At 65.9% G+C, this 27,877-nt stretch overlaps 1 protein-coding gene across 7 annotated transcripts in view; it reads left to right on the plus strand.

The window, feature by feature from the left end:
• The window catches only part of MTA1 (metastasis associated 1), a 53,046-nt gene that overhangs the window by 15,155 nt on the left and 10,014 nt on the right, over nucleotides 1-27,877 (plus strand). For 2 of the 7 annotated variants that reach the window (XM_070358109.1, XM_070358114.1), the window contains exons 1-7: nucleotides 4,870-5,006; nucleotides 17,168-17,235; nucleotides 20,681-20,774; nucleotides 23,189-23,239; nucleotides 23,641-23,767; nucleotides 23,924-23,987; nucleotides 25,793-25,910. In XM_070358109.1, coding sequence (XP_070214210.1) covers nucleotides 4,979-5,006; nucleotides 17,168-17,235; nucleotides 20,681-20,774; nucleotides 23,189-23,239; nucleotides 23,641-23,767; nucleotides 23,924-23,987; nucleotides 25,793-25,910 — 550 coding nt within the window. In that variant the 5' untranslated portion in view covers nucleotides 4,870-4,978. Of the gene's footprint in view, nucleotides 1-4,869; nucleotides 5,007-7,679; nucleotides 8,067-8,169; nucleotides 8,190-14,638; nucleotides 14,736-17,167; nucleotides 17,236-20,680; nucleotides 20,775-23,188; nucleotides 23,240-23,640; nucleotides 23,768-23,923; nucleotides 23,988-25,792; nucleotides 25,911-27,877 lie in introns of those variants that run through there. The other 5 variants (XM_070358113.1, XM_070358108.1, XM_070358110.1 and 2 more) reach the window with 5 other exon arrangements.

Consider the following 27,877-nt stretch of genomic DNA (forward strand, 5'->3'; position numbering starts at 1 on the left):
CCCCCCAGGCTGCACTCTCTGAGGTCCCGAGTGTACTGTTGTTCCAGCCTGTGGATTTCCCAGAATCCCCAGGGTGCATGGAGAGGCCCAGGGATTGTGGGGGTGGTGAGTGGGACTAGGGTGGGGTGTCCTAAGAGGTGGGAGAGGAGTGGTGTGAGGTCTAGACAGGGCCTGGGGGGCCTCATGACTTTCCCCTCCTCCTCAAGGACCCCTGATAAAGTGGGGGACAGGTGTCAGGGGCCAGAACCTGCTCTGGGCCAGTCTCCATGCCGGCTGGGAGGACTCCCTCCAGCCCAAGCTGAAGTGTCAGCAGTTAAGACAGGTGACAAGTGCTGTGAGTTCTTTGCCCCAGAGGCCTTAGAGGACCCCATGTCTTCACTGAAGACCTGGGCCTTGCTGGGCTCGCCCGGCCGTGTCTCCTGGTCTGGCCTGGGGGCTCTCCGTAGGCCGCGGTTGGTGGCGTGGGTCCAGCCTTGGGCTGGCTGGCCCGCTGCCCTGCAGGTGGTTTCAGGGCCTCTTCTCTGCACCGGTCTCCCCTTGACCACCCGGCTCTCCCCAGCACAGCACAGCAGCCGTGGGGGGCCTCGTGGGGACCGGCAGGCAGCCTGTGGCCCTCTCAGTAGGGCGTGGAGCCTGGGGGAGCTGACGGTGCCTGGAGATGGCTTTGTTGTCGCCCTGGGTGTGTGGGTTTCCTATTGCTGCCCTAACAAGATTCCACAAACTTGGTGTCTTCACACAAACTCATGGACGGTAGATTCTATAGAAATCCGGAATGGGCCTCACTCGGCTACGAGCGGGGTGTGGGCAGGGCTGCCTTCCTCCTGGGGCTCCAGCCATTCCAGCGTCTTAGAAGCTGCCCACTTCCCTTGGCTTGTGGCTCCTTCCTCCGTCCTCAGAGCTGCAGAGGAGCCCCCCTCCTCCGCCTCTTCCTCCACGTTCAAGGACCTGTGAAAATGGGACCTGTAAAGATGTCGGGCCACCTGGATGACCCAGGATAGCGTTTCAAGGTCACCTGGTCAGCCACCCTAACTCCTCCCTTGCTGTGTAGCCCAGGATGGTCACAGGTTTGGGGAAAATGTGGCCGTCTTTAAGGGAGGGGCACTCTGCCTTCCACAGGGGTTCCTGGCACTGAGTGGGTGGGGGCTGGGGATTGCTAAACGTCTCAGGTGCACTGGACAGCCCCTCACTGCTGAGAACCATCAGGCCCCAGATAGCACCAGGGGCCTGTCTGGGAACCCCTGGAAGAGAGGAGAGTCTAAGGGAGCCTGGCAGCCTGGATGAGAGGAGGCGGCTGGCCTGGGAGCAGACAGGTCAGGCAGCACCCACTGATTGGGACACCACCCGTCACCGCCGACAGTGGGCAGTGCAGGGCACCTTTACTCCACTTCCCTCCCTGAAGGCACCTCCCCAGACTCACAGGGACACCCCCAGGCAGAGAGGATGGCCCCCCCACTGCGTGCCCCCCTTGCACCCTGGCACCCGTCTGTGCTCGAGGGTCGGGGGACTCAGAGCAGGAGCAGAGGCCGCTCTGGACACCCCAAACAGAAAGGGGTGCCCTGCAGCCTAGTTTGCAGGGCGCAGGCCCCCAAGCCCAGCAGGGTACCTGAGCCGTGTGGCCTCCCAAGGGCTGCAGACACTCAGTGCCCAGCGTTGCCCATTAAGAAAGATGACTTCATTGGCTTTGCAAGAATATTTGCTCACTATTCAGCAATAAAATTTAAAAAAATCTCGCCTACAGTTTCATCACCGAGAGGAATGCTGTCAACATGAGGTGAGGGTGGTTCCGATACGTCTAAGGGCCCAGGCAGAGGTGTGAGGGTACATGGAACTACAGGACAACTGTAGAATTCTTTCAAATTTTTAAAAATTTAAGGGAAAACACGATGCTGAAATTAGATGAATGTTTCTTCATCCGAAGTTCACAAGATTCTCTTACGATTATTTTTAGAAATTACAGCAAACACAGAGCCGGGTGTTGACTGGGTCTGTGTGACGCCCGTCCGCCTGCTGCTGGGTTTTGGACGGTGAGGGGCGCTGGCAGCTCTGTGCCCGCCCGGCCCCCTGTGCCCTGCCGTCCGCCGGAGCCCTGCGCCTGGGCAGCGAGCTCCCCAGCCAGTACTGCCCTGCCTTTGTCTCCATTACAGTCTTATTGGCTGCCTCGAAGGTCAGCTTTTACATTTTTAAAGAACCTTATTTCTCAGGTTCTAGGTTTAAAAATGTTTGCCCAAGGCCTTTAGACTCTCATGGTGGGACCTCTTCACCCACCATTAGGCTCCCAAGGGTGCCTGCTTCGCCAGTGCCCCCACTGTGATCGCCCTGTGCCCTGACCCTCATCACGCTTGTCTTCAAGGCCTCAGCCACCCTGTGTATCATTTGCTCCCTGCTCCCCGCTGGACGGCACCCTCCGCAGGCCGGGGCAGCATTCTTTGGTAAAGTGTTCTCGGCCTCCTGACTTGGTCTTCAGGTCTCAAACGTTGCTGCGGGGAACAGGGCTAGCTTTTGTCCTTGCTGCATGTGACATGGGTTTTCTGAAGAGCATCTCTCTCGTCTCTGAGGCTGAGTGAGCAGGCGAGGTGGGCTCCGTGTGACTCAGCCTGCTGTGGTCCTGGGGGCTCCCAGGTGATGCTGGGGAGAGTGGCCTGTGGCGGGTCTTTGAGCCTTTTTCAAACTGCAGCCTCCTGCGCCCTGTGCCTCCTGCTGGGTCACTGGCCTCCACACGCTGCTGCGGGCCCCATCCCTCAGCAAGTGGCCGCCAGGGCCAAAGGTCAGCTCAGGTCACCCGGAGCCCTGCAGGCCCTGCACAGGGACGCTGCCCTGTCCAGTGGCCTCTGGACCCTTTCACCCACCATTAGGCTCCCATGGGTCCCTCCTCACCAGTATCCCCGCCTCTCTAAACAAACAGTGCCCCCACGTGAGCGCTTGTCCCCTGACCCCTCTCATCACTTTGTCCTCAAGGCCTGGACTGCTGTATTTATCACTGCTTCCCCGCTTCCTGCTGGACAGTGACTGCCCCTCCCCCCGGCCCCCAGCATCTGAAGTGTGTGGCTTGAAGTGGGTGCTTAGCAAATGAATGACGAAGCGATTGTGCTAACTGCTTGGTCTCGCCCCAGCCCACCTCCAGGCTTCCCCGTGCTAGTCACTGCCACCCTGGGCCCCTCGGTTTCCTGTCCTAGCTATGGCGTGACCCTGACCTGTTTCCTCGGCTCTTACATCTCGCTCTCGCTCTGCTGTCTTCTCATCTAACGTCTGACCTCAGATCACGGGGCTCCTGTAGAGGCGACTCCCATCGTCCCTCGCCCCCGCTCCCCACTCTTTATGCTGCCCTTGTGGTCTTGGACATGGCTGCCCCGTCCCACGTGGCATACCCTCGGGGCTCTTTCCTGAATGTCTTCTTGCTCTGCCACTAAATGCGAGAATTCCGAAGTCTTTTCTGCAAGGTGCCTGGGGTCTGTTGCCGTGCCTCTGGGCTGGTGTGAGGTCTGGGCCCTGCAGGCAATCCCCCTTTCTTGTTAGCCTGCAGAGGGGAAAGCAGTGTGACGCCAGAAGAGCAGCGCGCTTTAGTAGACATCGCTCTGCTTTGGGAGGGGGAGACCTGGAATTCCAGCAGCTTCCCTGAGACTTCCGGGGAAAGGCAGCCCTGCCTGCCACTCTCCCCCATCCCCCACCCCGGCCGAAGGAAGGCAGCCTCCGCCCTTCGTGGCTTCGCCCCGCGGCGGGCGGGGGGTGCTGCAGGTGGATGCCCGTCTTGGGGAGACAGGAGCAGGCACTTTACAGGCGGGAAGTGTGGGGCTCTCTGTGCTGCCTGGGCATTTATCTGTGGTTCTTACTGTTTGGTCAGCTTGTTGGGTGCTGGTGGACGGAGGCTTCATGCTACAGCTTTGCTGTCCAGAGAAGGAGACGCAGGTTACTGAGTTAGGATGGGCCGTGGTGAGGGGGACGTTCCTGCCCCCCTCCCCTTAGGGGGGGCCTGCCTGGATGGCCTCAGCGCTAAGCTCCTGCCTTCTAGCCACCCTCAGTCTCCACGACGTGCGGGGCCTGGGGCCTGTCCTGGGCTCTGTCCCCTCGTGTCCCACAGGGATGTCCCCAGGCAGACGGAGCAGTCACCCACCCTGGGCCCCTCACCTCCCTCCCCTGGTCCCCGAGCAGCGGGCTGGTCTAGAATCCCCACTGGGCCCGCTCGCGGCCAGCCGGGCCGCCCCCTCCACCCTCCGCTTTCCCCTGCGGGCAGCACCCGGGCCACCGCCATCGTCAGACTTAAGCCCACACAGCGTGGCAGGTCCTGCCGGGCCTGCGGAGGGCAGGCCGGTGCCTCATCCACGGCCCTTCCACCTCGCTGTCCTCGCACGGACCGCCAGCCCGCCCCCCCCATAGCCCCCGCCAGCCCCCCAACACCGCCCCCGCCCCCACCATCCGCGTCGGGTTCCCCCTCCTGCCCCGCTCCCGGGCGGGGCCTCCCAGAGGGTACTCTGGGCACGGCCACCCGGTCCCTTGGCCGGTTCCTCGGGCCGCAGTCCAGGGAGGAGGTGCCCGCGCGGAGGTGGGATGGGGGCCCGCCACCGTCCAGGCGAGGCCGAGGGGCAGGACCGGGGGCAGGGACAAAGACCCCGGGGCCGGGCGCTGGGAGCCGGGGCTCGCGGGCGGCGGAGGCCAGGCGCGGGGAGCGGGGACGCAGGGCGCGCGGGCGGCGGAGCCGGGGGCGCGCGGCGCGGGGCGGGGCGCCCGGGAAACGGCCCCGCGGGGGGCGCGGCGGCGCCCAGGCCCCTCCCTCGCGCGGCCCCTCCTCTTCCTCTCCCGCCCGCCCGCGGCCTCGGTCCCTGCGCGGCCTCGGCGGCCTCGGCGGCGGCGGCGGCGGCGGAGCAGCGCGGCCCCCTTTAACCGCCCGCCCCCGCGCCCGCGCCGCGCCGCGTCCTCCCGGCCGCCCGCGCCGAGCCCCGCGCCCGCCCGGCCCAGCCCGCGGCCCCCGCCGCCGCCGCCGGACATGGCCGCCAACATGTACAGGGTCGGAGGTAAGGCCGCCGCCTGTCCGCCGCCGCCGCCGCCGCCGCCTTTATGCGCCGCGGCCGGGCCCCCGCCGGGCCCCCACCCGGAACCCCGCCCCGGGCCCCGGACCCCCGCCCCGGGCCCCCCGGAGTCCCGGACCCCGGCCCGGCCCCGCCGTCTCTGCCCCCGGCCGGCCTCGGTCCCAAACCGCCGCCCCGGGCCTCGCCATCCCCCGGGCCGCTCTGCACCCCGCGCCGCGGCCCCCGCCCGCCCCCTCCGCGTGTCCCTCCCCCGCCCCTCCCCCGCCCCCACTCCGGCCCCCTCCCCCGCCTCCGCCCCTCCCCCACTGCAGGCCGGCCTGCCGGGCCGTCCCTCCTCCCCCCGGCCGCCCGCACCCCTCGTCTGCACCGCACCCCGTCTCCTCCCCACCCCATCGTTTCTGAGCAGCCTGCCCTCCACCCCCACCCCGGCCCGGCCACGCTCACTGCGGCCCGAAAGGGCCCCTGGGGCCGCCCCGCGGGAGCCGGCGGGGACTGGGGCCGAGCTGGGGGGGAAGGGGCTGTGCCCACCTGTTGGGGGCGGCCTGTGGTCTGTGAGGAGCTGTGGGGGATGCCAACACCCTTGTGTGAGGGGGTCTGGCCGGAGCCCCGCGCCCCCAGCGGAGCGGAGCACATGGTGCAGGAGGCCCTGGCTGCCCTCCCGGGGTGGGGGCTCTGGGGCACAGGAGAGAGGAGGGCCCACGGTGTGCGGGGCGGGCTCAGATCTGGGGTGAGGGCCGTGTCCCCTCTGGAGCCCACTCCGCTGAGGGCTTGGGCCTGGAGTATGCTTAGGGGCTGTGTTCTGGGGGATTCCCTCTCCAGAGCCTTAGTAGCCTGTGGTCACCCCGAGCGTGCTTTCAACACACCCCAAACTTTTTGCTGCCTCCTGTTTCCCCAGGGCGGCAGGGAGGTGCTTTGCAGGGGTGTGGATGAGCCAGGTGGTCCCTGCTCCGGATGCTGAGCTGGCCAAGGCCCTGGGGCTCCCCTCCTGGGCTATTCCTCCCCACCTCGGGCCCCAGGAAGCCCCTGGCGTTGGATCTTGCCCCACTTTGTGGTGAGGGGGCTCCAGGAGACTGCACTGCTGGTTTCCCGTGGGGTTCCCAGCTGGTCCATGAATTCACAGGGAGGCGAGGTGCCCTCTGTCTCTGAGATCCTGAGAGGCCCACGTGCCCAGCTTTGGTGGAGCGCGTCAGGCCTGAGAGCAGCCCTGGCCTTGCTGTCCGAGCCACTTCTGTGCACGATCTGCCCTGTTGCTGGCCAGCTGACCCCGAGGGCCAGGCCAGCCTCGTGACCTTGGGTGCACACCCCCACCGGGGCAGTGGGTAGGCAGGACACCTGCCGGCCTGTCAGGCCCTCCCCTGCCCTCTCCGGCTCACAGGTGGTCGCAGGAAGGGGGGCCCGTGCCCCCTGTAGCACAGACCCTTGGTGGACATGTGGGGATCGGGCTGGGGTGCAGCGGCCCTTCAGGGAGGGGCCTGTTCGTTTCCCACCCTTGCCCGTCCGAGCAGGACCCGGTCACCTGGAGGGCGGCAGGAGGTCCCCCGGACCGACTCGCCCCCTCTGTACTGGCAGCCCCAGCCTCCGCCCCCTGCCCAGGTCCCCCGGCCGCCCCAGCAGCTCTCCTCCTGCACAGTGTCCTCTCGGACCACTTTTCCGCATGCAGGTCTCCTCTTTCCCGGCGTGAGACTCCTCCGGTTGGCCCACCCTTCCGGCTTGCCCCGTGCCCCTGAGGTTTACCTGGCCAGAAGCCCCCTGCACGTGTGGTCTCCTCTGCCCTCCCAGGCTTCTGCCCTGGGGCCGCGTTGGGGTGTTGAATAAATGAATGAAAAGAGGCTCCCAGCTCCCGGGTGGAGCCTGGAGGGGGAGGCAGTGGGGTGCTGGGGGCCCTCCGCTGGCCGCCCGCTGCACCTTGGCTCCCTGCCACTCAGGGTGGGACCCCCACTGCGTGCTGTCTCTGCCCTCCCAGGCCATGGGCACCGCAGCCTGCACTCACGTCCCCACTGTGATGTGTGGGCTCCAGGCCTCCTGGCCGTGCAGTCAACTGGGGCCTGGCCGCACTCAGGCCTTCCTGTGCCTCAGACCCCGGTGTGCCCCGCAGGTCCCGGAGGCCCGCTTCCCCTTGGACTCCAGGTTGGTCACTGCTGCTCCGTCCCCCACCTCTGGACGGGATCCCAAGGCGCTGTCCCCTGGGTCCGCAGGGCCGGTGGGCAGGGTGTCGGCAGGTCGGCGTCCTGTCCCGGGGAGCTGCTGGCTTGGGGTTGGGGGGGCGCCATCAGGGCCTCTAAGGACCCAGACGGGCAGATGCGCACCTCTCCCTGGGGCTGGGCCCCACTGGGCGGGCTGCCCGCCCTTGGCGCACCGCAGGGATAGAACCCGGGGAAGCCATCTCCATGTGGGACGGCCCACCAGAGCCGCTGGGTTCAGCACAAAAAAGTACAGGATGCCTGTTCGGTTTGCAGTTCAGATACAGCGCATCTTAGCATCTGTGTGTCCCCAGTGCCGCAGGGGAGGGACACAAGAAGGTGGTCCGCGGCACCCAGCCTCTCCTGGGCATCCTGTGTCCTGCCTGGCAGGCTGTCCCGAGGCCCTGCCAGGGCGTCTGGGCGGGGCGAAGGCACGGCTGCAGCTTCGTGCCAACTGACCAGCTGGGCGGAGTGGGTCAGCCTGGGAGGGACCGGGCCTGGTTCTTCCCCAGGAAGTGGCCCGGCCTGGACAGAAGGCCTCTTGGGTGGCGCGTGGCGGGCAAGGGATGCCGGTGGTGGGGTCAGGGTCCGTGCCCTGCTGCGGGGTCGGTGCTCTGCAGGAGGGCGGCGGGTTCCCGTCCGGGGTGGCCCTGGGCTGCGGGCACCAAGGACACCTCTTTCTGCCTCTCCGTGAAGGCAGAGCTGACCCGTCAAGCTCTGGGACAGACGGAGGACCGGCGGCCCGGAGCCGCAGGCGCCTCGGTCACCGGGCAGTGGGCGGCTGTGGCTGGTCCCGTCTCCTCTCCTTTTGCTCTCGTTGGGCGGTGTTAACAACTGTTCTCCTGGACAGCCCGACTTTCAAAAGGTGACAGGGGTCCCCCGCCCTCTGGGCAGCTTGACGGTGCTCCTGCCGCCTCTGCTGCTCTTGCCAGGCTGCGTTCTGCCCTCCGGTTTGAAACGCTTTTGTGCTTGCTTACCTTTTTATGAGGTAAGACGTCGCCAGTCGGGAAAGCTGCACACGCTTCAGGGGCAGTGGGGACACGCTGGGGATCATGGCGAGGGGAGCGGCAGCCTTGGGCTCTGGGCTGAAGTGGGTGGACCACTGACATGCGCACACTCACCCTGCAGCCCACCCCCCGTTGGGGGTCTTCTGGGGCCTTCACGTTCCTCTGAGAGGAAACTGCGGCCGTTGCAGTCTGGGGTTACTTGGCGAGGAGCTGTGGCTCAGGGGTGTCTGGGGCAGGTCCTGGGTTGGGGCCAGGCAGGGCGGTGGGCGCCCTCCTGTTGGTGGTGGCCTTGCTGGGCACCTGGACGGGTGGGCGTCCGTGCCGGACTCGCCAGGGCTGAGGGGGGCTTGGTCGAGGTTGGCGCAGGACCGCCTTCTGGGGCTGAAGTTGGGGTGCCATGTGGATTGGGGGGCTGCCTGCGACTCCGCAGCCGGCCTTCTCTCGAGCCTGGCGTTCTGCACTGTCCTCCGCCTCGCACCTCTGTGCCCCCAGAACCCCTGCCCATCTGTCCTCGGGGAGCAGGTGGGCTGGAGACTGATGGCAGCAGGCCCGCTTCCCTGGGTCTCCAGGGGCCCCGCGTGGACAGAGGAGGCCGCTGGCGCTGTCCCGTCCGGGGCTTGGGGTGGTGTTGTGTCTGGGGGGGCCTGGCGGCCGTGTTCCTGCCCTCCCGGGCCTTGCAGCCCCCTGGCTGCGATCACGGCAGCCTGAGGAGACGACCTTCCGAGCAGCAGGTCTGCCCCATCTCCTCCGCTTCAAACTGCAGGGTCGACTCCCAGCGCCTTGAGGGCCCATCATCTGGCCCTGCCCCCAGCTGGCCCCTTGCAGGCCCGGGTCCCTCTGGCTGACCCATGCGACAGTGACTGCTGGATGTGGGGGTGAGGGCTGCGGGTGCAGAGAGCCCGGGGGGGTCCATGCCCGGCACCTGGGGGACAGGCCTACTGCCTCCCTCCCTCTGCAGGGTGGGCATCCAGGCAGGCCCCTGGGCCCCCGGGGATCTGTTTGTGGACATCGGGCAGAGGGGGCTACCCTTGGGGAGGGGGAGGTCACCCCTGAGAGGCGGCCACATCCCGTGTGAGGGGACCAGGGTCAGCACAGGGCCACCGGGGTGGGGGGGCATGCTCCAGTGGGCACCGTGTGAGCTCAGGCCTGCAGGTCTGTGTGTGGGTCAGCGTGGGGTCCACAGGGCCTTTTCTGGGGTCCAGGTGGGTACAGTTCTGCCCCTTTGTCCAGAGAGAGCGCGGGGCATCTGAGCTCAGGCCTGGCGCCCGGCCCAATCCCCTGTCACCTCCATCCTCTGACCCCCTGGACGGACGCCAGCCCCTTGGTCATCGGCCACTTCAGCTCCGGGCAGGGTCTGGCCTCCGTCCAGCGGGTGTGTGCACGGGAGGTCTGGCTGGAGAGATGGCGCGGTCCGCACTGGGCCCGAGGGGGTGTTCGTGCCAGGCCCCGGGCCCATGAGGCTCGGCAGGTGAATGTGGACGCCGGCCGGGGCTCGGGGTCGGGCTCCCACAGGCTCCCAGCCCCCGGGCTGAGCCTCTGTGCCCCGCGGCCCTCTGCAGGGTCTGCGGCCGGGGCTGGTGGGAGCCCGTCCCCGAGGTGCTGGCGACCTGGCCCTTCGGGGGTTGCGCTTCCTTCCTGGGGACCTCCCTTCGTCCCGCCCTGCCTCGTCGCTCCTGCCTGCTCGCCTTTGCGAGTCTGCGGGTCCCTCAGGGTAACGCTGCCCGGCGGAGCCGCGAGCGAGCAGTCTCCTGGCCTTAGGACTGTGCCGTTGGAGGTTCCGTGCTTTTAGTCAGAGGTTCCCGTGCTTCAGTGGGCCCAGCCACGCCTTGAGGTGCGTCCAGGGTCCCTCAGGGCCGGCAGGCTGCAGCCGTGAACCAGTGGTGTGACGCGAGGCAGGATGCGGCTGTCAGTCTCTGACCTGAGCTCCGAGAGCAGGTGCTGGGCTGTTGATCCCGGAAGAAAGCCTGGCTGGAGGCTGCAGGAGCCTGACCCTGGCCCTGGCCCTGACCCTGACCTCGCCCTGGGCCAGTGGGTCAGCTCAGGAGAATTCAGCGTTAGTGATGACCTCAGAAATGCGATCACCGTCGCTAAGGGAGTGAGAGCCAGGTCTGCTGAAGTGCACGCTTACACACCCTTTGCGGCTCAGCTCTTTGATTTGGACACGTGAGCACAGCGTCTGTCACACACACTTCTAGGTGTGTGGTCTCAGCAGGCCGGGGCGGGGGGACCCCGGCGGTCAGACGGCTGGCACGACCCGCTGGCTTCCCTCTTGCCTTTTGGTCAGCCCCCCACACCGAGCCTGGCTCCGCAGCCCCGAGGGGGCCCTGTCGCTCCCGACGCCGCCTACAGGGTGTCACGCAGCGCGTCCAGGGCTCGCCCAGGTGTGGGGAGCGCCTTCCTCTGCCTTCCGATTCGGTTCTGTCGAACGGACATGTCGCGGTGGATTCGGCAGCTGGGGGACGTCGGGTCTGGAGGCCCCAGCCTGAGGGCTGGTCAGCAGCAGAGGCGGCTGCTTGCAATTCTGGAGGCTGCAGGACCCTGGACGCGGTCCAGGCTGCCCCCTGCAGACCTGATATCTTGGGAGAGCCCACTTCCTGGCAGGGAGCTCCAGGGGTCTCCTGTAAGAGTGCGAACCCCCGCTTCCGGGGCTCACCCTCAGGCCTTCCCAGAGGTCCTGCCTCCAGATAGCTGTCTTCAGGGTTGGGATTTCAGCGTGACACTTGAAGGGCACGTTCGCATCACCGCAGAGTCATCTCCCGCTTCTGGTGGCTGTGTCAGTTGTCGTGAGAGTCCCGGGCCGGGGGGGGGCCTGGCGGGGCGGGGGCACCCCCTGTGCCCCGGGCCCTCTGCACCCTGGCTGGCTGGGTCTCGTCGGGACAGTGTCTCTGTCGAGGGTCTGACAGGCGGGCAGGGCGCCTCCAGTCTCCCTGGGTCGAGGCGTGGGGCATCTTTCCACCTGTCGATGGCCTCCTAGCGTCTGGCCAGGTGTCTGCACGAGCCCTCTGCCTGGTTTCTGAGATTGGGAAGAAGCTCGCCACCGAGTTGTGACGCTTTGTTTTATGTTGTATATTTTAGTGCTTTATCAGATATGTGTTTTGCAATTTTTTCCTTTATAATTTCCATATTTTGTGTATAAAATCTGCCAACCCCAAGGTCACAAAGATCTTGTCCTGTGTTCTCGTAGAGTGTTTATAGTTCCGGGTTTTACTTGTAAGTGTGTGACACATTTTGAGCTTGAGGCGAAGGTCCTCGGCTTCTTTCTTGGGCCTGTGAGTGTCCTGTGGCCCGTCGCCACCTCTTGGCCTTCTGACCCCCGACCCGGGGGTGTGAGTGTCCTGTGGCCCGTCTCCACCTCTCGGCCTTGCGACCCCCGACCCGGGGGTGTGAGTGTCCGGTGGCCCGTCTCCACCTCTCGGCCTTCCGACCCCCGACCCGGCGGTGTGAGTGTCCTGTGGCCCGTCTCCACCTCTCGGCCTTCCGACCCCCGACCCGGGGGTGTGAGTGTCCTGTGGCCCGTCTCCACCTCTCGGCCTTCCGACCCCCGACCCGGGGGTGTCTGGTCACCGCTGTTTGCCTGCCCGCACCGTGTGGGCCACTGTGACCCCACAGCAAGCCTGGGTCGGGGGGGTGTCTCCGAGTCGTCCTTTTCTTTCAGCTGCACTTGAGGCTCGCGAGGTCTTAGTTCCCCGACAGGGGTCACACCCGGGGCAGTGACAGTGCTGAGTGCTAACCAGTGGGCGGCCAGGAAGTCCCTGACTTCGTGCTGTTTCCAGGTGGTTTCACCTGTTCTGCCGTCTTAGCTGTCCTGTGTAAAGTGCAGGATTGTCTTAACTGACTTTTCTACAGAAAACACTGCGGAGTTTTGATTGGGATTATGGTGAAACTGTGGCTGATATCAGTTTGGGGCAAGGTTGGCATCTTTTCCAGGACTAGTCCCTCCTGCTGGGCCTGGCAGGCTGTGGCCCGCTGACTGTTCTCCTGTGACTCACGAGCTAAGAATGGTTCCTACGTTTTTAAATGGTTGAGGGGGAGAAAATGAAAAGAATACTTTAGGGCAAGTGAAAATTCTGTGAAATACAAGCCTCAGTGTCTCTAAATAAAGTCGTGTCGGGACGCGCCATGTGGGTGTGTTTGCCCATGTCCCTGGGCTGCTGTGGGGTCTTGGTGAAGTCGAGCGGTGGGCGGTGAGGCGGCTGCCCGTGTGCCCACCTGTCCGCCCACCCGGGGGGCCGTCACTGAGTCACACACCCACGTCGTAATGTCAGTGTCCCAGAGAGTGGAGCACTGGGCTCAGGAGGGTCCTCGCGGGGCGTGTGTGTGGGGACAGCATGTGCCGGGACAGCGTGTGTGCGGGGACAGCGTGTGTGTGCGGGGACAGCGTGCATGTGGGGACAGCGTGCGTGTGGGGACAGCGTGTGTGTGTGTTGGGACAGTGTGTGTGTGCGGGGATAGCGTGTGTGCATTGGGACAGCGTGTGCACGCGGAGACAGCGTGTGTGTCGGGACAGCGTGTGTGTATTGGGACAGCGTGTGTGTGCAGGGATAGCGTGTGTGTGTGTGTGCGGACAGTGTGTGTGTATTGGGACAGCATGTGCGTGCGGGGACAGCGTGTGTGTGTGTGCAGACAGCGTGTGTGTGTGGGGACAGCGTGTGCTGGAATAGCGTGTGTGTGTGTACGGGACAGCGTGTGTGTGCGGGGACAGCGTGTGTGTGCGGGGACAGCGTGTGCTGGAATAGCGTGTGTGTGGGGACAGCGTGTGTGTGGGGACAGCGTGTGTGTGCGGGGACAGCGTGTGTGTGCGGGGACAGCGTGTGCTGGATAGCGTGTGTGTGTGTGTGGGGACAGCGTGTGTGTGGGGACAGCGTGTGTGTGCGGGGACAGCGTGTGTGGGAACAGCTGTGGACCTTCCAGCTCAGAGAGGGCCCGTAACAGCTGACCGTCCTCAGCAAGTCCATGAAGAAGACGTGATGGGGTCTCCACGGAACTTTGGCTGGAAAAGCCAGTCCCTGGCCATGACGTCCCTGTGTTGTGCTGGCGGTCGGCTTCCCAGCCTGCGGGCCTGGAGCCCTGGGGTCAGGAGCCTGGCTATGTGAAGAGTCTGCTTGCAGGCACAGCCAAGATGCTCAGGGAAGTTGGGAAACACCAGCCTGGTGCAGTGGAAGCGGGCTCTGCTGGGACGTTGTGTCCAGGGCGGGCTCAGGGCGGCCGGGGTTGTTGTCCCGGGGTTTCCGCCAGGGTGCTTTGGGACAGGTCAGCGCTGGATCTGAGCCCTCCCCACCCGGCCGCGGCACTGCGGGGAGCGGCCGGCTCCTGCTCTTACCCGTGTGTCCGGCCCCTCCTGCCCTCGGGCGGTTCAGGGGCTCCCGGATCTCAGGCTGTCAGACTTGGGCTGACCCTCACCACCAGCCGTCCTGGCCCCTGGCTCGCGGACGGCACGTTGTCTGACCTCTTGGCCTCCATATCCATGCGAGCTGGCCGGTGGGACAAACTGCTGCATGTGAGTGTGCACACACGCGTGTGTCATGCACACATACGTGCCTCTTCCTGCCGTTGGCTCTGCTTCCCCGGAGAACCCTGGCGGTGGCAGACCTGTCACAGGTGACGGGTCGACAGTGGGGCGTGGCCGGACACTGGGCAGAGTGCGTGAGCACGCCGGGCAGCTGCTCAGCAGGCGTGTGTGCAGAACACGGGGTCTCCTGCCTCACTCCACCTGTGTGTCCACCACGAGCCGCGTCCGCCTGTGGACTCTGCCGTCGTCAGCTCTGTGGGTCGTATCAGAAGTGGAGGCTGCATATCTTGACTCGCCCTGCTCAGGACGAGGGGAACGGCTCTCAACCGTTTCTCAACCGTTTCGAACGCAGACTGCCTTTGGACGTTAAGTTTTGCTGTGGCTTTGATGATGGTTCTCTATGAATTCGTCTGAAAAGGACATAAAATGGCACTTACTGCAAATTTACACGTCCATTTTGGTGACAACTGACGTCCGAATCACCGACGGCTCTGTGCAGGTTCCTCCTGTCGGAAGGTGAGGCGGGACCTCTGCTCGGACCCACGTGTGCAATGGATGTGTTTTCTGAGCTCAGGCTGCGGTGCGGGGCGGTGGAGGTGTCCGGGTTTCAGAAGCCGCTCCGCCGCCCACCTCTGAGGTGCTTTGGGTTTGGTCCTTTGCCGACAGGACTCTGAGAACTCGGCGGAGCTGCACTCGAGCTTCAGGTTAGGATCCTTACAGCAGAAGGATGCACACCACAAGCAGCAGAGGAAGAAGGTCACGCTTCCCGCCCGTCTCTCCGGGGCTACAGACAGTGTGACCACTCACACCTTGGTGTCCAGGGTGCTCCTCCCAGCTGGTTGCACAGCCAGGGCTGGCCTGGAGCCTGCTGGGCTGACCCTTCGCTGCACAGATGCTGAAAGGAAGGGTCAGAGAGGAAGCTCAGCAAGTTCGACACAAATGTTCTCAACTCGGCTTTCGCACCGGCAGACAGACACTGGTGCTTCCTGTGTGGAGAGACGCTGAGACCGCGGCACGGGTCGGTGTCAGCAGGGACAGGGCCCTGGGCTTTCGTGATGAAGCACGTGAACTTTGAGCCCTGCTTAAATGAATTGTCCCCCCCCAAACAATTTCTTAGTAGACTAGTATTTTATCAGAAAAAGTGTATTCAGTTACTTAATTTTAGATTTCATTGGCAAAACGTTTGTGGAAGTGTATCCTGCGAATAAATAACCTAAAGGGGTATCTTTGGTTTCGCTTCCTGTCCTGTGAGGCCTGCAGTCTTCACTGTCGGGCCCTTTACCGGAAAAGGCTCATGGTCTGTGTTCTAATGATACCTCGTACGTTACTACTCATTTAGACGTTGTTGGTTTTTCTCACTAGCGTTTTGTAGTTTTCAGCACACAGATCTTTGCACAGGACTTTTGATCTTTAAAGATTCGTAGATCGTTAAATTGATACCTCGGTACTGAAGTATTAAGTGGTACCTAAGTTTTTTTATTTATCAGTGTGCTGGGTCTTGGCTGTGCGGGACCGTGGCTGCCGCCGGCAGGACCTCTCTGGCCGTGGCAAGCGGGGCTCCTCCACGTGCTGCACGGTCTCACGGCACGCCTTCTCCTGCGGCACGTGGGCTTAGCCGCCCCGTGACACATGCCGGCCTCCCAGACCGAGGGTGGACCCTGCGTCCCCTGTGTTGGTTGGCAGATTCTTAACCACTGGACCGCCAGGGGAGTCCTGTAGATGGCGCTTCTGATAGACTTTTGTATCCTGTGAGCGTGTTAAATCCTCCCTCCTGAGCTGCTTTCTTCTAACAAGAGAAAGCAGGTTTATAGAGCAGGCCACCCTGGCCGCGGGCAGCTGAGGTCCTTCCAGCAGGCTGGGGCGGCCCCAGCCTCTCAGTGCTGGCAGCTGTTTGGTCGACCGGGAATTTCTCTGTGGACAGCCACGTCGTCTGCACGGAGAGCGTCTCTCTCTTCTTTCCAACCTGCACGCCTCTCGTGTATTTACTCTTTCTGCTCGTGGAGCCAGCTGGGTCCTGTGGGTGAGCGGCGGCGGGCGGCGGGTGCCCGGTGCCGGGTCCATCGGTAAAGGTGGCGTACTGTAGGTTTTGGAGAAGCCTGCCAGCAGGCACGGACGTTCCCTGGACGCCTGGTCTGGTGGTGTTGACTGAGGTGGCTAGGTGGCTTTCCGTCTTTATTCCACCACTGTGACCTCTGGGCTGGGGGTGTGGCCCCATCCAGGCTGCCAGCCTGGCTGTGCAGAGGTTGCGCCCTGGGGTGGGGGACTCCACACTGTGGTCCCCGGGGTGCTGGCGGGGGTGTTGGGGCCTCCTGAGCCCCAGGCCCCTCCTCCAGTGCTGCGGGGGGAGTGTGAGTGGACCTGTGGTCGGCCTTCCCTCCGTGTTTGGCGGGCAGTTGGGGGGTTCTTTTTTCTTTCTGTCTCTGCGAGGCTGTTGCTTCTCAGTTCAGGTCCTTGGTGGGTGTCCCTGCAGCCCCCTGCCGCCCCGTGGCTGCTCAGGGTCAGGCTGCTGGGCCCACCCCGTCCTGCCCCATGTTTGTGCCCACCTTGAAGCCCGCCCTCGGGAGTGCGGGGCCCTGGGGGTGCAGCCCCCATCCCTGTCCGGGGAGCTGGGCGCTGCCCCGGACACACGGCACCCGGGGTGTGTGGGCCGTTTCCGGTTCCTGACACATAGGAGCCATTCTTTCAGGTTTAATTTGCTTGTTATCTGGTTTCTTAGAGTGAAAGCTTCGATGGTTGATCTGAGGCCTTTTTGTAAAAACAGCTTTACTGAGCAAATCAACATGTGATAATGCCCGCCCACTGCATGGCCAGCCCGCCCTGGGGCCTCCGCCCCGTCAGCGTGGACGGGCACACCCCTGCTGTGACCCCTCTAGGGTACTGTCCATCCGGGGTCAACTGGGCCTCGTGCAAGCCTCAGCAGAGTCCAGCGGGGCAGCCGTCCCCTGCGGGCGCACGAGGGCCCACGGCCGGGCTGGCAGCCGGTGGCCTGCTGGCTGTCCTGGGCTTCCCCGGGCAGGCCCCCCACTCCCACTGCAGGCCTCCCTGCGCCTACCCCGGGGCTTTGGGGAAACGAACTTCTGTGAAGGGAGTTTGCATGACCTGAGGTCTGGGACCCCACTCCCCTGGGTGCCCGGCTCCTCCCGCCCCCGCGGGAGTCCAGGACCCCGTCCAGCATGTCCATCTTTGCAGGGAAGGTGGTGGGTTGCCAGGGCCGGGACTGGTGTGCATGGGGTGGGGTGGGGTCCGGCAGCCCTTCCCTGTGTTGACGTCCTGGGGCCCCACCCATCCGACCCAGGTGCCCCCCCACACTGCAAAGATGTCCCGGGGGCGGGCTGTGGACTCCCGCCCGGAGCGGCAACCCTGCCTCAGCTTACCCGCCCCCACAGTGAGGACCCCAGGGTGGGTGGGGGGCTCTGCACAGCTGACATGCTCTCCCCCGACCCTTTGCAGACTACGTCTACTTCGAGAACTCCTCCAGCAACCCGTACCTGATCCGGAGGATCGAAGAGCTCAACAAGGTAGCGTGTGCCCATCCCTGCCGGGGGTCCTCCTGGAGCCCCTTCCTCGGGGTCCCTGCTGGCTTCGCTGAGGGGGGGATGCAGTGGGCAGGAAGACTCTGGGTAGGATGCCCCTGACCGAGGAGTGACAGCGGAGGACGCCCCTGCCCATCTCCCTGCCCGCTCCACACTGGGGCGGGTGCTCCTGAGCCCTTCCAGCCCCGGGGCTGCGGAGGGAGCGGGCTCCCGGTCGGAGGAGGGGGCCCTGTCCCTGCAGAACGCCCCAGCCCCGGGAGCCGCCCCGCCTCTCCTGCCGGCCACCTTGTTGGCCGCACGGGCGGGGCTGCTGGGGGGCCGCCGAGCGTGCCTCCTACTCAGCCACCGTGGAGCCCGGTCAGCGGCCCTGGGGCTTGCTGCTCCTCCCTCCCAGGTTCCCGCAGGGGTGGCTGCGGCCCCTTCCCCGAGCAGCCCTCCAAGAAGCTCCATGTCGCCCGTGGAGGCGAGGGGCTGCCTTGCAGGGCCTCTACGCCGGGCCAGTCAGGGCACTTACCCACCAAGGATCAGACTTGGCTGCGGCTGCACCCCAGCCCCACGACCACGCTCGCCACGACCAGGCGTGGGTGGGAGGTCGGGGCCCTCGGAGCCCCAGGCTGGGCTGGCTGCAGTGAGCTGGTGCTCCCGGACGGTCTCAGGCTGGGGCTGGGGCCTGGCCAGGACGTGCTGTGGGGCGGCCTCGCTGTTGGAGCCTGGGCCCTGGGCCACCTCCCCTGCCTCCTGTTCATCGCCTGCTGGGGCCACAGGGCAAGAGGGCTCCCCTGTGCCCGCTGCTGTGACAGGAGCAGGTGGTCACCCCCATGTGGTGGGCACTGGTGCCGGTTGGGGGCGCAGCTCAGGGCCAGGCCTCTGCCCCCAGTGTCTCCTTGGCTGGTGGGGTCGTGGCGGCCTGGGTCTCAGGGCGGCCATGGTGCCCTCGCTCTGGCTGTGGCCCTCCCCCTCGATCTCCACCCATGACAGCCACGAGGCACGCGGACCCCGGGGGCTCTGCAGGTGGGGCGGGAGGAAGGCGGCTCCCAGGAGCCAGGGTGCAAGGCTTTCTGGCTGGTCCTCAGCCCTGTGCCCTGCCTGCCTCCCCGCTGTGGGGCACTGGTCTCGGTCCCGGCTGGAGAGGCAGTCGCAGCCCCGGCAAGCGCAGCTCAGGCAGAGGCTGCAGACCGGTCAGCCGGAGGGCTCTCACCTGACTGGCTGGGACCCTGGCAGCCTCAAGCACGTGGGGAGGTGGAGAAGGGTGATCTCCGGGGCCAGACCTGAGCCGCTGTCCCCGCGAAACGCCTGCCCTTGGCCAGCGGCCTGGTGGGCAGGAAGACGGAAGGGCAGCTTCCTCGTGAGGCCTGTCACGACGGCTGGGGACAGGGCTGACATGGGCGCAGCTGACGAGGGAGACAGGCCAGGTGCGCTGGGCACCCTCAGGGACATGGCCACTGCTGCGGTTGGTGGGGCTGGGAGACTCAGTGAGAAGTAACCCCTGGAAAGTGCTCGCGGAAATGTCAGCCAAGTGGAGGCTCCTCCGGGGGCCCAGCGGCCAGCCAGCAGGGCTCAGAGGGACAGGGACCTCGCAGGTGGAGAAGTAACCGAGGAAATGCTCCCCTACCCCACCTGCCCCCACGGCCTTCCTCCCAGAGCCGCAGGCCCTCCCAGCCCCAGGACAGCGGATGCCCCCACGGAAGGGCGCCCTGCAGGCGGCTGACCTGTCTCCATGCTGTCCCCCCGGAGCGGCCTGAGGTGGTGTGGGGGTCCCAGCAGGTGGAGCAGACCCTGGAATGAACTGTGACTGGTGGGAGGGGAGTGGGTCACGTGGCAGGCAGGGCCACCCCCAGGCTTTGCCATAAAGGAGAGCAAGTGGACAGTGAGCTTTCTTTAAGAAAAGCGCAGTTGCTGTCATCCCATGGGTTGGGGTTTGCATCTCTGCTGGTTCACCCCTTCCCCTCCGCCTCCCACAAAGCCCTGACCCTGCAAACCCTCCTCAAGCTGCGCCTGCCATCTCCTCCCCTGGCCCTCCTGGGACTTGGGGCTTTCATGAGCTTGCGAAGGGATTGTTGAGTTTTCTCCTTAGAAGTCTGATTGGGTTTGCATCGGATCTGCCTTGCCTCCATGGAAAATGAAGTCTTTCACCACTGGGGCAGATTACTGTTTTGAAAGGACAGGGAGAGGCCTGCTCTGGGGGTAGGGAGGGGCAGACCCTCGAGGCGGGGGTGAGGGGGGCCCAGCGGGCTCCCCCCAGGAATTAGAAGGCAGATTTCAGAGTGAGGTCAGAGCCTGGGCGCGGGAATCTCCGCAAAGTCCAGCAAGGGGCACAAGCAGGCACCGCCAAGCCCGACAGACGTCCCCCGCGCACCGCGCTGTCTCCTGGTGGAGGGCCCTGCGGGGCGGCTGCTCCCGGGCGGGCCCCCTGGGGGCGTGCTCTGCGATGGAGCCCTGAAGACTTGAGCCCGGGTGCTCTGTGGTCAGCCTCCCCGCTCCGTCCAGTCTGTTCTGCCGTCCTGTTGAGGTGCCGGATGTCTGCCTCTGTCAAAGGCCCCTCGTCCTTCCCAGCTCAGCAGACGGCCTCCAGACTGTTTCTAGGGGTGGCTTTTTGGCCTGGGAATCAGCGCACAAAACTCGGGACACCCGTGTCCTGCAGACTGCGTCCCGATGGGCCGTGCTCCCACGCTCAGGACAGGCGCACCACCCGCGAGCATTCTGGACCGTAGTTTTCCCTGGAGACATCTTGGTTCTCATCACGTCCCTCGTGGGCTGGGGGAGGCTGTGTGCCCTCCGAAGTCTCTGTGGCGACCTCGTAAAGCAGCAGAGGGGTAACACTTACTTTAGTCAGGAACGCGCAAAGCCTGGAAGACTTTCTTGAAAGGTTTCTGGTCTAACGGAGTTGAATAACTAGAAGTTAAATGCTTTGTATAAAGAGAGTTTAGTCTAATGTGAAAAACACTGCAATGTTTTAAATTCTATAAAGATTAGGATTGTGATACAGCCCTTGTATTATTGTTAAAAATGTCGTAAACGCCTGTTAGTTTAAAAACAGTCTTCTCCATGTGAGGTCAGCACCTCTGGTTTTGCTGCGTCCTGGCTGCTGCTCGGTCGGCGCCTCGTGGGCCTTGACAGCCTCATAGTCCCTGGCTGCAGCGGCCGCTCCTGTCCAGGTGCCCGCGTCCCTGGAGGCTCGGGCTCCACTCACGGGGCGGCAGGGACCAGCACCCTGTCCTCGGCCATGCCCATCTGGTGCCCGCACGCAGGGGCGCAGGTGGCTTTAGGTCCGCTGTGCGTCCCCCCTGCCCCCCGGCCCTGGCCCCACCCCGGCCCTGGCCCTTGCCCTTAGCTCGGGGCGCGGCCCCGTGTGCGTGGCCCCCGCCCCCCGCCCGGCTCCCTGCGTGGGGCCGCCCCGCGAGGGCGCTCAGAGCCCGCCTTGCTGTTGTAGACGGCCAGTGGGAACGTGGAGGCCAAGGTGGTGTGCTTCTACCGGCGCCGCGACATCTCCAGCAGTCTCATCGCCCTGGCTGACAAGCATGCCAGTGAGTCCCCCTGCCTGCGCCGCCCCGGCCCTCGGAGGGCCCGCGCTCCCGTTCCCTGGGGCCTTCAGCCGGGGGCGAGGTGGGGGCTGTCCGTACCTTGATGGGACCGTCCCTTGCACAGTGCAGGGGTCCAGGCCTGGGCTGAGGCCTGGGGGTGGGCCACACAGGGTGGGTGCCTCCGGTGGGGGCGGGCTCCACCTGTGGGTTCCGGCCGGCGTGCATGCGTGCATACCTCCCATCCACAGCGACCTTGTGGCAGGAGCCTCCGTCCAGTGCAGGACCTGGTGCTGTGCCCAGAGGGGCAGGGGCGGGGTTCAGGGTCACTGGGCCCTCCCAGAGCCTGTGCCTACTAGCTTGGCACTGCCTGCAGCCTCCCGGTGCTGAGCAGAGGAGCTGGATCCTGGGGGTGTGGTGTTAGCGGGCCGGCCCCATTTGCGCCATCCCGTCGGTCAGGGCCCTGAGGCTGGCCGCGGGTCTGTGTGGCTCAGGCGTAGCCAATGGTGGGCAATCTCCCGTGTCCATGCCCAGCCCTGAGTAACTGCAGCCCTGGCCCTCCGCGCACGGTGGTGGCCGTGTCCACGGGCCCAGCTCTTCTGCCCTCGGGCCCCAGGGGAGCTTGTCCAAGCGTTAGGTCACGAGACCTGCAGGGAGTGGGTCCCCTCAAAGGCGGGGGCTGGCAGGGCTGGGGAGGCCCCCAGGCCCAGCTCAGGGCAGGGCCTCTGTCTCCCCCGGACTGTCCATCTCATGGGACTGGGTTCTCTGAGCCCGCTGCGGCCAGGCTGGGGGGATGCCGGTCCACCCTGCTGCCTGGGACCCGGCCAGCGCCAGGGGAGTGGGAAGGATACTCGGGGGCTCTTCTGGCAGGAGGGATAGAGGCTGGGTGGACGCCCACTGTGTGGTTGGATCTGCTGCTAGAGCTGCTTCTCGGCCCGGAGCCTGAGGCACGAGCTTGCGCCCCTCCCTGTTAGCACAGATGCCCTGGGCCCGTGGGCCTCCCCAGAGCAGGAATGCCCTCACTGGGTCTGCAGGCCTCGGGCTGCCCGCCTGGCCCTGCTCACAGGTGCGTGGGCCTCCCGCAGAGCTATCCTGAGAGCCGGACCTTGCCTGAGGAGTAGTGGGCATGGGACAGGTCCTTCCAGGAACCCCAGAGCAAGTGTGGGGCTCAGGGGAACCGGTGGGGTGTGTGGGTGAGGCCCCAGCTCTGAGCCCAAGGTCAGGACTCACTGGATCCCAGAGAGAGGGGCTTTGGCCCCAGGGGCTGCGTGCCCCTGGGTTCCTCGACGCTGGGCACCACAGCCCACTCATGTCTGCGGGTCCTCGGAGAGTGAGCTCCGGAGCCGTGCAGAGACTCCTGGTCTCCTGGGGGCAGGAGGCCAGCCTGGCCGAAGCCCTGGCTGCCCCTGAGACCACAGTGTGGCTCCTAGCCGCTCCTTGTGATGCTGATGGTTGGGAACCCTGGTGGGCCTGTGTCATCGTGAGGAGGGCGAGGTCTGCGGCCGTGACACGGGCCCCCAGGGCCTGTCTCTGGCCCCGGCTCCTTTCTGCTCTGCCGGGCCAGCCAGGCTGCCCCTGGGTGGTATGAACGCGATCAGTGTGGGTTGGGGGCCCTGTCTGAGTGTGGGTGACGCTCTCACGTGGGGCTGCCCTGGGGTCCCCAGGGGGCAGGGCGTGACATGGCTGCAGTGTGGGTACCCAGGTCCCTGTGGCTCCCACCCAGATAGCCTGGCCCGGCCTCCTCCCCAGCTGCCCGCCCCCTGGCCCTGCCGGCTTCTGTGAGCTGTGGACGCGTTGGAGGCGGCACGGGTCCCTGTACGGCCGCCACAGGGGGGCAGCAGAGGGCTGCAGGCCGCACGGGGCCCGAGCGTGCTCCTCGCGGCCTCCTGCGGGCCTCGGGGTGGAGGGTCATCTGGCTGCAGGCTTGGCTTTCACTGCCCCCTGCGTAGCCCCAGACCACCGCTGCCAAGGGCACCCCGCCCCAGGCCTGCCTGTGCTGAGTCCATACCCTGGAGGCCCCCCACTGCCCCCACATGCCAGACTTCCAGGTTCTTCTTGTGGGCACCAGTGTCCCAGCCATGGGGGGTGGCCGAGGACCCCGGGCAGGAAGCTGTGCTGCTGATCTGGCTTGGGGACCCGTCCCGCCCCCACCTGGCGCCCCGGGCCCGCTTCTCCGGAAGGTCTGGCTCCCTACGACTTTGCCGGGACAGGCTGGCCCAGGCTGGTCTAGGGTCTGCTTGGAGGCGTGGGTGGCGTGGACGTGTGGGTGGGCAGGGCCGAGGTCAGCTAGGTGGGACGTCCTCTGGCTTCGGCCGGGTGGTCTGTGGCCCCCTGTCCACCTTGCCTCCCAGCCTCACCCCCTCAGCCAGGCCGGGCGCTGAGGCTGACCTGCTGTCTGGGCACTGTCTGTCGTTGTATAGCCCTGTCAGTCTGCTATAAAACCGGATCGGGGGCCGACACCGGTGAGGAAGGTAAGAGCCGCCCTTGCGGGAGGGTCCTGGCGCCTGTGCGCCAGGCTGCATGCCCGCCCCTGCTTGCCCAAGGCGAGGTGGGCCCGCGTAGGCCCCTGCAGCTTGACCCTGAGGGGGTTCCGGTGCAGGGAGGGCACGGGACATGGCCCTGGGGTCTCTGCCTCCCGGCCCTGGACATGCGGCAGCGGCCGCCTCGTCTCCCCCGTCTCCCCTGTCTCCCACCGCGGGCTTAGGACACGTCCTCCTTCCTGATGAGACACCCCGGCTGCGGGCTTCTGGGGCGGCTGGGCTAGAACTGGCGCTGCCCGAGCGCCTGCTGGGGCCCCCTGGGGGTGGGGGCCGGGGGAGCCAGCGGGTGGGTCTGTTCGGTGGCCTGAGCCTGTGTCCTCTCTGTCCTTCAGGAGAAATAGAGGAGGAGATGGAGAACCCGGAGATGGTGGACCTGCCCGAGAAGCTCAAGCACCAGCTGCGGCATCGGGAGTTGTTCCTGTCTAGACAGCTGGAATCTCTCCCCGCCACGCACATCAGGTACCGCGGGCCTGGGCAGGGAGCACAGGTCAGGTACCGCAGGCCTGGGCGGGGACCACACGGGGCGGGGACCACAGGTCAGGTACCGCAGGCCTGGATGGGCACGGGGGGCACCCGCCTCCCCTGATGGAAGCCCTCCTGTGTCCTGCCTTGCAGGGGGAAGTGCAGCGTCACTTTGCTGAATGAGACCGAGTCCCTCAAGTCCTACCTGGAACGGGAGGTGAGGCTCCCCTGCCCCCCGAGGGGCACAACTTGTCCTGCCGGGGGTGGGGAGGCCCATGGCAGCTGCCCTGGTTGCTGTCTGGGCTTCCCCAGCAGGCGGGTGCCCACCCAGCCATCCTGGCCGCTGTGTCCCGGCCACACTGTGCCGACCCAGCATTGCCAGCAGGGCAACCGGAAGTGTCTGAGTTTGTGAAACAGGAATCATCAGTGCTGCCGGGGCCAGGGGACCAACCTCGTCCCACGGGTAGACGGGCCTCACGGTGACGCCCGAGCTCCTCACCCTGCGGCCGCTGTCCTTCCCACCGTGACCTTCAGGGCGGGTGGTTCTGATGGGCTTGCCTTTCCATTGCCCCCTCTCCCAAGAAAGATGACTATCAGAGCCGTCTCCAGAGGACACATGCGTGTCCCCGGAGCAGCAAGATGCATCTTCAGGGAAGCCAGTGGGCCAGCAGGGGTCACTGCAGCAGGGCTCTGGCGTCATCCTGCGAGGGCAGGTCAGGGTGTGGCCAAGGGTCAGGGTCCCCTCCACGCATGTCCTAGCGGACACGCGCCTCTGGCTCCCAGGGGACCTGCCCACGGATCCTTGCAGCTTCTGCAGGAGTGTCATCGCCTGCGGGCGGCACCCTCCCTAGGCAAGGCCAGGCTCTCCAGGGGCCCAGAGGAGTGAGCGGAGGGGGCGGCGTGGACGGGGAGCACAGGCGGCCGCCGGTGCCAGCGGTCCAGCGATCCAGCGAGGACAGCCTGGTGCGTGGCCTCCCTGACGCCTGACTCAGGAATTGGAGAACCGCCAGGCGACGGCCTGGAGTTGGCGCAGAGGAGCCGCTGGGGCAGCCCGGGCCCCCGGGAGCCCCTGCCTGTGGGAGGCCTGGTGCGGCCTGGGAAGGTGGCGGGCAGAGCAGGGCCGTGGCCCCAGGCAGCTTCCACTGGGGAGCAGACGCGTGGTCTACAGTTTGGAAAGGTCCCCCGGTGGCAGCCGCCCGAGCAGTGACGTGGACAGCTGACCCTGAGCAAAGGCGGCTGTGAACCAGCCTCGGGAGGCGTGTCGGCCCTGCTCTGGCACCTGCGTGCGTCTCTAGGGTGCACAGCGGGCGTTTCCTGCTGTTCTCCTTCACCCATCTGGGGAGTGGGTGCCTCTGAGGAGCGGGGGATGGCCCAGGCGAGGGGCTGGCAGCACAGGCGCGCAGCTGCAGCCCACGGGACCTACACCCAGGAGCCCTTGGCCCTGACGCGGGGGCAGCCCCTGCCCGCTGCCGCCTGGGGGGTGAGGGCTGTGGAGGAACAGCCACAAGGGAGTCAAGAAAGGCACAGTGGGGGCACGGGGCCAGGTAGACCCTGCGGGATACGGTGAGGCCCCAGGGGAAGCCCCGGGTCGGCAGGCTTGCTTTCGAGAAGCGGCCCAGGCCAGCTCAGCGTGGCTTCCTGGGGGCCGAGGAGGGTGCGTCGTGCCCGCCGACCCCAGGTGGGCCTGGAGCCAGCAGGAGGGTGCCCACGGGCTGGAGCCGCCGGCTCTGGGCGCCGGGCCCGGGACGTCCTGTTACGTGGTCGCTTTCTGTGCGTCTCCTGTGACAACTGCACGGGAGCCCTGCCGTCTCCTTGGAGGCCGCGCCCAGAATCTGTCAGATTTGTTCCCAGATGTCTTCGGAGTTTTGTTGCTGTTAAATGCTTCTATAAACTAAATTTTTAGACTCGCTGCTGACGGGCTTGAGGCAGTCTGGGGAGCTGCCTGCAGCCGCCTGGCCTGTGCCCCGAGCCCGCCTGGCCGTGGTGCCGTGTGCTGACAGCCCCGCCTGTGCTGCTTTCCAGGACTTCTTCTTCTACTCTCTGGTCTACGACCCCCAGCAGAAGACCCTCCTGGCAGACAAAGGGGAGATCCGGGTGGGGAACCGGTACCAGGCGGACATCACCGACCTGCTGAAAGAAGGTGGGTGGGGTGCGGCGGGCCCAGCACCCCCAGCGCCTGTCGCTGGGCCCTCCACGCTACCTGGAGACTGTTTCTTTTTAGCAGTTATTTTCATAACTTTTTAAAAACTCTTTCTCTGTTCAAAGAGCTTGTTTGAGTGATTGCCAGTATCACTGACTTCTGGTGGATGGTGCTGTCCGCCAGGCCACCGTGCTCGGGGGGCAAAATGCCCGGCTCCCCTGCCCACTCAGGCCACCAGCGGCCCAGGGGTCATGGGCGGGCCTGACCCCTTCCTGCAGCTCAGTCTGTCCCCACGCATGCAGCACAGGGAACTCGGGCCCCGGTGACCCCCCCCCAGGCCTTGCTTCCTGCAGGGGCCCCGTGGTTGGCAGCAGGCCTGACGTGAGCGGCCCTCATCCCTTGGGTGGTGGCCACGGCCAGGCAAGTGGGGCTGACGCAGGGGGCCGCGGGGTCCACGCTCGTGGGCATCCTGTCCTCTCCTGTCCTGGTCATGCGGCTCGGTGAGGCAGGCCTGGCGGCTGGACCGCGCACGCCCTTGGCCTCAGGGCATTCGGGCGCCTTGCTCTCTTTGGAGTCTGTGTCCCTGCAGAGCTGGCCCTGTGTGAGGTGCCCAGGCCGCCCGGGGTCCCTGGGTCCCTTGTGGAGCGCGTGGCCGCTGCTCTCTCGTCCTCAGGTGGCCCTGGCGAGCGTCTCCTGCGTCTGTGGGGCGTGGGCCAGGCCTGGCTCCCCTTCTGCTCTGCACCCCGGGTTCCTCTGTGCAGGAATCCCCAGAAGCTTCCTCTCTGTGGCCACCACGCCTCCCGATTCCCCAGCTGCTCCACTCGTCCTGGGCTCTGCCCTTGGCCCGTGTGCACGTTTCCTGTTGCACACATGTGCACACACCTGTGGCACACCTCACTCGGACCTCACCCACACACTCACACCCACCTCCCTGTTGGGGCCTCAGTCTCCGTCTTGGGGCGCCTGCTTGTCTGGTCAGGTGTCAGGGAGGCGCTGAGCCAAGCCCATGGGAAGCGGGTGGCGGGGCGGCTCCCCCGTCTGCCCTGTGTGTCCAGCTCCATCACGGGCGGGCCTGGCCGCTCCTCCCTCCGGCCCTGTGAGCGCTCGCATCATCCTGGGGGCCCCCGCACTGCGTCTCCCGCTGAAACAGAGCCGGCCTCCCTCCGGCCCTGTGAGCGCTCGCATCATCCTGGGGCCCCCGCACTGCGTCTCCCGCTGGAACAGAGCCGGCCGTGCTGGCTGTGGACCCCCCTCCGGGGTCAGGCGTCCTTGGGGGTCCTGGTGAGGCCTCAGGGATGCTGGTGGCTCACGTGTCCAGAGTGCTCACGTTGCTGCTGCCTGGGTGAGCTCACATTGCCCCCTGCCTGGGTACCCGGCGGGGCCGAGCCTCTGTCCTCAGGTGCCCTGGGCTGGCCCTGCCCACAACCCAGGCCTTTCCCACTCCTGACTCGGGGGCCCTGGCGAAGGCCTCAGCTTGCTGTCTCCCCGCACCTCCTGGGGCGTGGGCCCTGCCACTGTGAAGCTGTGCCCCAGCCGTGCGTGTATGTGGCGGCCACAGAGCGTGCCGTGATGCTGCCTGCCAGCCGGCGTGGCGCTGGGACAGGCGTGCCACTGCACCCGGGGTTCTGGGCTTGGCTGCCTGGCCACATCGCTGGGGCCTGGATCCAAGAGGAGGGTCCCCGCCTTACCCGGGGAGGGTCTCAGTGCCAAGGCGCCGCCCGGAGGGAGCGCAGCATGCCCATCCTCCAGACGCCCCATCGCGTCCCACAGCCCCACACCCCAGGCTCTCGGATCTCCATGCCCCATCCCTGGATCAGCCCTGCATGTCTGCGGTGCCGGGCTCCCTCCCGTGGGCCCCTGGCCCAGCGCGCCCCTGTAGCCCGCCAGGGTGACCTCCCCAGGACGAGGGGGCACGTGTCTCTCCAATGACTTTAAGCTGTGGCGGCTCTGCTGACCCGCACCCACCC

The sequence above is a fragment of the Bos mutus genome, chromosome 21, assembly GCF_027580195.1.
Source record: "Bos mutus isolate GX-2022 chromosome 21, NWIPB_WYAK_1.1, whole genome shotgun sequence".
Lineage (NCBI taxonomy): Eukaryota > Metazoa > Chordata > Mammalia > Artiodactyla > Bovidae > Bos > Bos mutus.